The sequence below is a fragment of the Megalobrama amblycephala genome, linkage group LG3, assembly GCF_018812025.1.
Source record: "Megalobrama amblycephala isolate DHTTF-2021 linkage group LG3, ASM1881202v1, whole genome shotgun sequence".
In the NCBI taxonomy this organism is placed as follows: domain Eukaryota; kingdom Metazoa; phylum Chordata; class Actinopteri; order Cypriniformes; family Xenocyprididae; genus Megalobrama; species Megalobrama amblycephala.
The window spans coordinates 42,238,542-42,249,051 of record NC_063046.1 but is presented as its reverse complement, the minus strand read 5'-3'; the positions used below and the strand labels follow the sequence as shown (position 1 = coordinate 42,249,051).

Below are 10,510 nucleotides of genomic sequence, written 5' to 3'. Positions count from 1 at the left end.
AACCACAGTAAAATTCTCTGTAAAATATGGTTTATAGCTTTAATACACAATATAGTCATTTAGGACAATCTGCTTCAGTTAATGCTCACACACACACTGGTTTCCATATTTTATGGAATTAAATATTCCATATTTTATCCACAGACATAATGATTTTTATACTATACAAACTGTATATTCTATCCCCTAACCCTAAACCTACCCATCACAGAAAACTTTCTGCATTTTTACATTTTTCAAAAAAATTCATTTCTTATGATTTATAGCTGTTTTCTTCATGGGGAGCAAAAAGAAAAATGTCCCCACAAGTTGAAAAATGACTGGTATTACTATCCTTGTGGGGACATTTGGCCCCCATAATGTTGGGGATACCAGGTACACACACACAAACACACACACACACACACACACTCGTGTACCTGTCCTTGCCAGTCTGTGCCATTGATCAGGATGAGACTTTCAGGAAGAGCAGCATCAGATAACAGAATCTGATTCAACTGATCATACACGGCCTTCCTGAGAACCTGCGCGCACACACGCACACACACACACACACACACACACACACACACACACACACACACACACACACAGAGGGATGAGTCAGCCGAACATGAATAATTCACAGTGACTCTGCAGAACAAGATGAAACACTGCATTAACATTCTTTATTTAAACCACGGAAATGAATGAGAAATGTGAGAGAATCCGAGGAGAACCGCGTTTAGAGAAAGACCCCATTTACACCAGCGCTGAACACCAGGGAAACAGTAGGGCTGGGTTGAAAATGTTAATTTCTCATTTTGATGAACCGATATCGATTCTTAAATCCTAAGAACCGAACTTTAGTCTACGATGTTTTCAGTTGATGCATAAACAGAAACATTATTTGTAGCACTATTTTGACATGAAAATTGATGTACTGTACCTGATTAAATATCCAAATGAATCAAGACCGGATTAAATTGAATCGGAACAGGAACTGAATCAAATTTCAAGCTACTGAATCAAAATCAAATGCAAGTGTGACATTTGTGTTGTAGTAAACTGAATCCAAGCGCTGTTACCTGTGTGCTGTGTCCGAGCTCAGGTGATCTCTCACTGTCGGAGCTGTTGGTTCGTTCACTCAGCGGTTTGGAAAGCTGACGATCTTTCACAGGAGTGCTTCGTTTACGGGGTGTGTGTCCTCCATCCAGCCTACAACACACACACAAACCATCATTTCTATGTGTTTTCTGACCGTATTTCTAGCCTAGTCACATTTGTCATGCTGCTTCAATCTAGATCAAAGCTGCTTGGTAAATCTTTCAGACAGACATGACATTACAGTAGATAGCCAGGTGTGTGTTGGTGGTCTGACCTGGGTGACGGTATGGACTGAATCTCATTCTTGCTGGTTTTTAAGGGTGTACGTGGTTTTTCAGCCACAGACACCGTTATACAGGGGCCGACGTCAGTGAACAACTCCTGATCATTCAGCTCCTACAGACACACACATATTCAACACAAAAGAGCATTGAAACATAATACCCAAAAGAATTCAAGTTTTGCAAGTGAGCATAATATACATTGAGCCCAGAAGTATTTGGACAGTGTGTAAATGTGACGTCTTTATGCATTTTGCTCAATGGCTTTGAATCAACTGGTGTTTTTAAGTGTAATAAACACCTTTTTGTCAAATGTTTTGCTTGAAAAGTGTGCTTGTACTATCTTTCTGTAAAATAAAAAAGTGACATTTAGTTTGATTTTTTTTTTTTTTCAGAAATAAATGTAAATATATGCATATTTCAGACAGCAAGAATGTTTTTGATGCAGCTTTATAGTTTTGTGTCTCACCAGCGTGTCCGTCTCAGACAGCGGCTCGTCCAGGTTACGGCTGCGTGAGTGTTTGAGTTTATCTGACGGTGGCTGATCCCCCTGCTGGACATACACAGGAATGACAATCACAAACACCTTACACACAAACCTACTAAACACTCACAAACAGGGCCTAAAATGAACACTCGCCAAGTGCCAAACGCAAATAATATTCGGCATGGGCGAGTATATGAAACGGTGTGGCTGGTAACATTTTTATGAATTCTAACAATACAATATTGTGAGAACATGAACGTGAACAAATGTGTACGAAGCTTGCGACAGATGATGGGCCAGCGCTGCATAGTCAGGTTAAGCCTTTAAATATTCAAGCGCAAGAAGATGTGAAAGTGAACTCAATTCGTTACTCGCACGCTGCATGGCAAGTTTAAACATCCGAAGGGCAAGCCCAAAAAGCCACGTGTAAGACAGTGCGTGAATACTAAATTGAGCTCTCTTTCATGTCTTTTTGTGCTCGAACAGACAAATTTACACAAAATTATGTCTAAAAATGCCTGTCTCGGTGAGTATCCTAGTAAACACACTTATATATAAAATGAACAAACAGTTGGGAAACAAAACACATGTGTATGTATCAGTATACTGGATCTGTGCATTGGTTCTTAAAGTGACAGCAGCCTAATATACCTGCTGCTGTCTGCATTTTTAATGTTCAAACACTCACTGCTCTTGACTGAATAACTTTTGTAACTTTAATAAGGATTAATCTATGTTTAATTCATACAGTGAAGACTATGCAGTGTTATTTTGATTAGTAGGGGTGTGACAAGATCTTGTGTCACGAGATCTCGCGAGACTAAACTGTGACGAGATTTCTCGTCGAGGCAAAAAGTAGTCTCGTGATGTTTCCATGACAGAGTGTTAGGATGATTAGGAAAGAATATGCCACTGCTACATTTACATTATGCATCCACTGTCATTTTGCTTTGTATTTAAATAAAAACATTTAATTCAGTTGGAGAACGGTCGCCGCCGCTCCATATTTACAGTGTTACGCGCGATCGCTAAAGTGAAAGTTTTCAATACTCCGCATTTTGAAAGCGGCTCCCTGATGAATGCAAATATCTCTCAATATGAAAGCTATTTTAGGCTGGGCAGTGTAGTTGTAACCTATTTGGTCTTATTTGCACTTTGAATATTGAGAGAGTGCGATTATGGTTGCACTTATTGTAAAGTGTTACCTTAAAAATGAATAACAGTTTTCTCTTAATCTTATTAAGAAAAAACAATAAGGTTTCATTTGTTATCATTAGTTAATGCACTGTGAACTATCATGAACTAACAATGAATGACTACTTTTATTAACTAACATGAAACAAAGATTAATAAATACTGTAGCACATATATTGCTCATTGTTAGTTGATGTTGGTTAATTAATGTTAATAAATGAGACCTTATAAGTGTTACCATTTTTATATATACTGTTTTTATTTCTATGATCAGTTTGTGGAATGGAGTTCAGTTAGGAGGTCAAAAGTTGTAGAAGCTCATAAATCATGTACAGTAAGGTCTGAAGAGACTGACATCATACAGAAGAGAAGTCAGTCAGTTGAGTTTGTGGCAAAACCTTTTACAGTGCTTGAGTATTGTTGTCTTTTACTGCATATGATAATTCATACTCAGAAAGTAGAACTAAAATGACAACATTTTAAATACACCTGCAGAATATTTTTTCTAGTCATGTATTTCGCCATTGAGGATTTCTTAAAAATAGTGTGTAAAAATCTTGTCTCGTCTCGTTTCGTGAACTTAATCTCGAGTCTCGTCTCGTCTCGTCTCGTGAGATGCCCGTCTCGTCACACTCCTATTGATTAGCATACTTTTTTTCATTTTCTGTAACTGAAAATTGTGAATTTTCACTGGTACCTGAAACGTGGGTGTCATAACTGCCTGTTTTTGCAAAAACAGTTTCATGGCTGGTAAATTTGAAGTAACTGGCCATTGGCAGATGTGGCAAAAATCTTAGGCCCTGCTCACAAACCAGTACACAGACACACAACATCACATCTGAGCTGTCGGTCTCTTTCATTTGGATGCGCCTGGAGCAGGTTCTGCATTTTAGGCTGAATGTTCTGGACTGCAGCCTGTAAACTGTCGATCCTTGGCAGATTTCAGCCCAAACCTCCACACCTTAGAGCTGGACATTAATGGACGTCACGGCAGTGGTCAACACATCTTTTAATGCCAGAGCTGGCATCCTGCTTCTAATTCACTTCAATTTTAATACTTTTAAATGCAAGTCATTTTACTCACTCAATTTCTTCTCCTTTATTTTTCATTCCCTACTTTTATTCAATATCTCTGCCTGTCCATCACTGTCTCATCTATTTGTTCTCAAGTTTTTGAAGGCTAGTCAATACTAATCTTTCATTTTATTTGGGCACTTTTATTGATACTGAGAGTTGAGATAAAATCAACAGAAAATTGAACCCTTTCCTACAGTACCAGTGGTCTATATCAAACTAAATATAAAATAAAAAAATTAAAATACTAATATAATGAAAATCTTATCTATCTCTTGTATATATTAGTAATATAATAAAAATACAATCTAAAAAAAAAAATACTGCTAATACTTTACAATTAGGATTCATTTCTTAACGACAGTAGCTAACATGAACTAACAAATGATAAATACTTTTGCAGCATTTAATAATGTTGTTTAATGTTAATCTCAACATTTACTAATACATTTTTGAGTTGTATCTGTTAACATGTAAATGCAACTATTGCTCATTGTTCGTTCATGGTAACTAATGTAGTTAACTAATGTTAACAAATAAAACCCTATTGTAAAGTGTTACCAAAATATGTATGTTAAAATTTTTAAAAAAGTTAAAATATAACAAAAATATAGACAGAAAATGGTGAGAATAACCCCTTTCCTACAATCCTAGTGGTCTACATCAGTAACCGCTCTGAGTGATTCATTGTGTTCATTCAGAAAATGATTCATCAGAATGATTCAAACTGATATTAAAAGCACCAAAAGTGACAAAAAGGGCCTTCAGTGCCTTCAAAGGAAGTGTTGTCAGATACTTTAGTTAACTGTCGTTACGGAGAGAGACTACTTTAAGAGTACTGCATATGACCTTATAAATGTTTTGATGTTAAAATACTTTCTTCCATTCCAGTTTAATAAACAGAGTCATGCTTTGCATTCTTTTGACATGCATGCGTGTTGAGCTTTCAAAACATTGCTCAGTCCAACATGTCATCAGTTTTAGGCGTGAGCGTTCAGGAAATCTGGTTGAAAATCATTTTGTTTTGCAATGACATTTCCTGATGCTAGTGATCACAGAAACTCGAGTGTTTGTTACTCACGGGGCTGAAGTGGTCTCGGCTCAGACTGCCTTTACTGTTCAAGCTGCCGATCTCCGTCTGAGAGCTCGACTGGGACATTCCCTCAAAGAACGGCCTGCAAAACACACACACACACGCACAAAGAGAGAGAGAACAAGATTTGTTAAAACATAAATAAAAAAGATTGGGTAATTTTAACACAGCACTGGCAAAGCTGCTCATCTCTCATTTCTGTGTTCTTTACTTAATGCTACTTGAAAAACCATCTGTCTGTGATCTTTTTTAAATTACGCACAAAGATCAAAGAGCATAAAAGTCATATATCAGTAAACACTTCTTCATTCTCAGTTCAAATAAATGTAAAATATACTCCAGCTTTTTGAAGATCTCTCACTCAGTGGAAAACAGCCTTAAAAGTGTACATACATAAATGAAACACCAGACGATAGACAACATTAATCACACAAAGCTATCATAAAACATGAAACAGACATCATTTGATCTCCTTTGTTCATTCTGATGCCTTAATCTTCCTAATGCTTTCAAAATCTGCAAACTCCCTTTGATTCAGTGTTATTCCAGTATTATTTATATACTATTATAGTATTAATTAGAGTTATGATTTGTACATAAACTTTTGTAATATTACTGCATTTTTTAATGCATGACAAGAATAAAGAGAAAAATGAAAAAAAAAAAAATAAATAAAAAAATATTATTATTTTTTTTTTTTAAATTGCCAGTACAACTAAACTATTATAGTTTTTTAAATATTTTGAATTACCATTATTTTGTATATATTGTCAGTTTTCATTTTTGTTTAAGTTTTAGTAATTTTGATATGTGCTTTTTTCATTTTTTTTAAATATTTCTATATTCGTCTACTTAAACATTTTACAAGTGCCAAAGAAACATTTCTAATTTCTGGTTTTCATGAAATATTCATAATTTATTTAAGCTTTATTGCAATTAAATAATACATTTAGTTTTAGTTAACAGTAACAACACTGGCCAATAACAACAACACATCTTGTTTTGTGTTTGACGGAAGAAAGTCACACGTGTTTAGAGCGACATGAGGGCAAGGAAATGATGACAAGTCTTAATTCTATTCCTTTAACATCCTGAGTAAAAAAAATCTATATCTGCAGTCTATGGACGACGCCTCAGATCAGAAGGAAGTCAGTGAATACTGAGAGACATTCGCTGTGACCGTAAACAGAAACACAACCGGCTGCTTTAACACAACATCATGAGGACATTATCAGTGACTAACGGTCATCATGATTGGCTGACTGAATCCTTACAGTGTTTAAGTAAACAGCAGTGTTTACTAGAAAGCTGTAGGTTAAGTGACAAGGACAGACAGCCTGATGTCACCAGCAGAGGGCGCCGCAGACAGACAGTCTGTACACGTTTGACTCTACTTGTGAGTACTCACTTATAAAGTGAAATATTATGACATCTGACTAGTGAGGGCATTTTACTGGTCTTCACTAGTTAAATCGGCCAAAACTTGTTTTTATTTAAATCTAGTGTTTTGCACATGTTTCTATGATGGGTAGGTTTAAGAGCAGGGATTGGGTTGGGCCATTTAAAACATTATTAACCTGATATAAAAATCAATGGAAGTCTATGCAGTGTCCTCACTAATACAGTGAAACAAAAGTGTGTCTGAGTGCGTTACCTCAGTTTGGGTTTGGGAGTGCTGAGGATGCTGTCCGTCTCCTCCATCTCTGGCCCGCTGTCGCTGGGGTTGTACATCTCCAGACTGTCGTAGAGTTCGTCCAGATCCTCCTCCACCTCCTGGATCTGCTCACGGGACACGTGCTCCAACCCGAAGCCCACCTGCGTCACATCAACACATGCTTTCATTCACTTCCTTTAGATTCAAATCTAGGAATATTCCATACATGACAGCAGAGAGGTTCAGATTTGTCTTTTTCCCATATTTTTGAGGGTGAGGTGAGAATGGAAAGGTGTTGGACTAAAAGCCAGAGGTGTGACTGACAACCGGAGTGAGAATGAAAGGAAATAATAAGGTTAGAGGGCAGATCAGGTGTGATCACAGTCATATTTCAGTAGGGATGGAAGGAACGAGACGTTACCTCATCTGACACCTTAAACCTCTTCAGCAGTGCCACAAACTTCTGCTTGATGTTGGGTTGCTGGAGAAATAAAAAAAACAATTAAATATTTATAACACAATTTAGACATAATACTGTGTAAAATCTGCCAGAATTCACTCAACTGTGCATGTAGTTAAAAAGAAAAATATTTCACGAAAAAAAGTAAAAGATAAAAAGTAGGAGATAAAACATCTTTTTAAAAAAAGATAAAATGCTACAAAAGTGGCTTCTTTAATGGTAATGGTGTGTGTTAACTGGAGCTCAGCAAGGTCGTTCATATTCTTTAGCACAGTGATGCAGTGTGTGTGTGTGTGTGTGTGTGTGTGTGTGTGTGTGTGTGTGTGTGTGTGTGTCTTACTCTCGTGATGGAGGCGTTGGAAGTAAGTTTGCGTCTGGGTTTCTTCTTCCTCACCTCATCCTCTTCATCATCTAGATACTGAGATACACACATACACACACACATTAAACACACATTTTATCTGTGCATTCATCAGCTCTTGAACTGCTAATACATGCCACACTCACTCACTCACACACACACACACACACACACACTCTCTCTCTTTCACACACACACATATACACACACACTCTCTCTCTCTCTCTCTCTCTCTCTCTCTCACACACACGTATACACACACACACACACACACACACGTATACACACACACACACACACACTCTCTCTCTCACACACTCTCTCTCTCTCTCTCTCTCTCTCTCTCTCACAAAGACACATTTTTCAGAATGTTTTTTATGCAAATATTTATGTTTATAAAGGTATCTGCAAATTATGTGACATTCTGGCTTGTTTACTATACATTATTATAGTAAAAAAAAAATGTGATGATATAATTTGAAAATAATTTTTTAAAAATCATTTCTTATTTTTTAAAATTTATTACAATTGATTAATAATATTTAATTTTTAATTAATTTATTAAAATGTAAAAAATATTTATTTAAAACAATTCTAAAAATTGTTTTATATTTTATGTATTAAAATGAATTTCTTAAAATATTTTACATTTAAAAGTTATTTTTAAATTAATTTAATAAAAAAATATTTTACAAATTATTTTATTTGTTTTTTTTATTTATTCAATTTTAAAATATGTATTCAAAATTAATTAATTTATTAAAAAAAGAATTAATTGATTTAACACGCAGTTCACATACATGATGTACGGGATCGTCGCTGCCCTCCTGCTCAGATGAGTAACTCTCCTCCTCTTCCTCTGAGTAGTTATCGATATCTGGAGAACGATCTGAGCACAAGAAAACAATAGAGAGGTGTGTGTCAGAGAGAGAGAGAAATAAGAATCCTGTAAAAGATCCTGTAAAATTACAGTCACATCAGTAAACTCCACACTCACCATTCATCTTGGCTTTGGGTCCCTCGTGATCGATGGGCTGACTGGACAGAGAATAAACTCTGATCTCTGCCACCGGGACGGACACTTCTTTCAGCTGACTGTGCAAACCCAGAACCTGAGCGCCCTCCGTCGGGTGCTGCATCACCTGACAACACCAACAATCATCGATTAGCAAACCAACCAATAAAACACAAAGAGTTGCAGCTGAAATGATTTGCGTTGGTTTACCTCAGCCATGTTGATGAGGCCGAGCGCGAGGGTTTTGTAGCCCAGGATGGTTCTGTTCTTGTATCTCTTCCTCCTCTGCAGCATGATCTGAAGCTTGTTGGCGTCTCGTTTCAGGAAGTGAGGATACTGAGAAGCAACAACAACATTTCTGAGTATTTGATTTAGGGGATATGGACATGATTCTGTAAGATAGATCTTTTAGTCACCCACCTGTAAGGAGAAGGTGAGCTGCAGGTCTGTTTCCGTTTGGCCGGTCGATGGCAACAGGATTTCATTGGAACGAAGGATTCGCTTTGAGCCCTGAGAGGGAAACAGAGAGCAAGAGGGGACAGATGGTGAATAAGCATCATTAGACAGAGGGAAGCTTTTTTTCTTTAAAATCTACATAAGAACAATGATAACCTGGAAGCACTGGACGTAAACAGAGTATGAGAATGACAGGGAAGAGAAGATACTGTTGAATAAAGTCGTTATTTTTGTTTTGTTTTTGCGCACAAATGTATTCTCGTCGCTTCATAACATTACGGTTGAACCACTGTAGTCACACGGACTATTTTTTAATAATGTCTTTAGTACCTTTCTGGACCTTGAAAGTTGTTGTTAAATTGCTGTCTATTTAATCAAAAATATCTTTATTTGTGATCTGAAGATGAACGGGTGGTAATTGGGTGAGTTTTGATTAATTCAAGACAGAATTTTCATTTTTGGGTGAACTAACCCTTTAAGTTTCATGCTGAATTTAAGAAGAACAAGTGAACGAATAAAGCACCTGGAGTTTGACAGCGATGACCACGGATGTCAGATCTTTATCCAGCTCCTTCAGCATGACCAGCTTCTTCAGAGTCAGATTGAAGAGCCTGTGAACACACAATTCAAAAATGTATCAACAATATTGGATGGCAAATGAAATGGCGGCAAACGTGCAAGAGAGTCTATGAGAAACTGAATCAGTATCAATCAATTATAATGGGACTGATCTAGTTTTGTTGTGTTGTGAAGCACAGTTTTATTGCGACAGGAATAACAGCACATAAATGAACAGGTATGTCACTTTCGTCTTGTTTCGGAGGGTCAGGGAAGGTTAGTGAGTGAATTATTTAAAGCGGCTCCTGAAATAGTGGCTCTTCCAACAAGAGCTGCTGCCATACGGATCAATAGCAATTTAAAACAGCTATTGACCAGATGACAATCATCAGACACAAGCGCACACACAACCTCAGGTGGGCGACGTGCATTTTCACACATCAGCATTCAATGCACCATTTATTTTAATATCAATCATGGAATTGTGTGAATTTAGAGGTATTTGTTTAAATCTACACACCCTCAGTCTCTCAGCCATTTCAAAAGAATTCTCAATTCACGCAATCACTTACTTTCGAGTATGAGACGGATATTAAAAAGTGCAGAAAGGAAGTACAGAAAGAAAAATAAACAAAGACAAATTAAACACTTTACTCATAGGAAAGATAGAGAAAATCAACAAAAATCATTCAAGACAATATCATCAGAATGAAGATGATCAAAATAATGTGAGGTGTTTTATTATTACATATATAGCACATATGTGTTATGTCTCGAATGCCATTTTTGAT

At 36.7% G+C, this 10,510-nt stretch overlaps 1 protein-coding gene across 2 annotated transcripts in view; it reads right to left on the bottom strand.

Annotated features, from left to right (window-relative positions):
* Positions 1 to 10,510, bottom strand: part of LOC125265361 (phosphofurin acidic cluster sorting protein 1-like) — a 57,553-nt gene that overhangs the window by 8,298 nt on the left and 38,745 nt on the right. Inside the window, exons 2-14 of one of the 2 annotated variants that reach the window (XM_048185504.1) lie at positions 9,685 to 9,772; positions 9,126 to 9,215; positions 8,916 to 9,041; positions 8,688 to 8,832; positions 8,491 to 8,579; positions 7,670 to 7,747; positions 7,291 to 7,350; positions 6,870 to 7,030; positions 5,204 to 5,297; positions 1,837 to 1,920; positions 1,361 to 1,482; positions 1,068 to 1,197; positions 420 to 524 (exon numbers count right to left, since the gene is read on the bottom strand). In XM_048185504.1, the coding sequence (XP_048041461.1) occupies positions 420 to 524; positions 1,068 to 1,197; positions 1,361 to 1,482; positions 1,837 to 1,920; positions 5,204 to 5,297; positions 6,870 to 7,030; positions 7,291 to 7,350; positions 7,670 to 7,747; positions 8,491 to 8,579; positions 8,688 to 8,832; positions 8,916 to 9,041; positions 9,126 to 9,215; positions 9,685 to 9,772 (1,372 nt within the window). The remainder of the gene's footprint in view (positions 1 to 419; positions 525 to 1,067; positions 1,198 to 1,360; positions 1,483 to 1,836; positions 1,921 to 5,203; positions 5,298 to 6,869; positions 7,031 to 7,290; positions 7,351 to 7,669; positions 7,748 to 8,490; positions 8,580 to 8,687; positions 8,833 to 8,915; positions 9,042 to 9,125; positions 9,216 to 9,684; positions 9,773 to 10,510) is intronic. The other variant, XM_048185505.1, reaches the window with a different exon arrangement.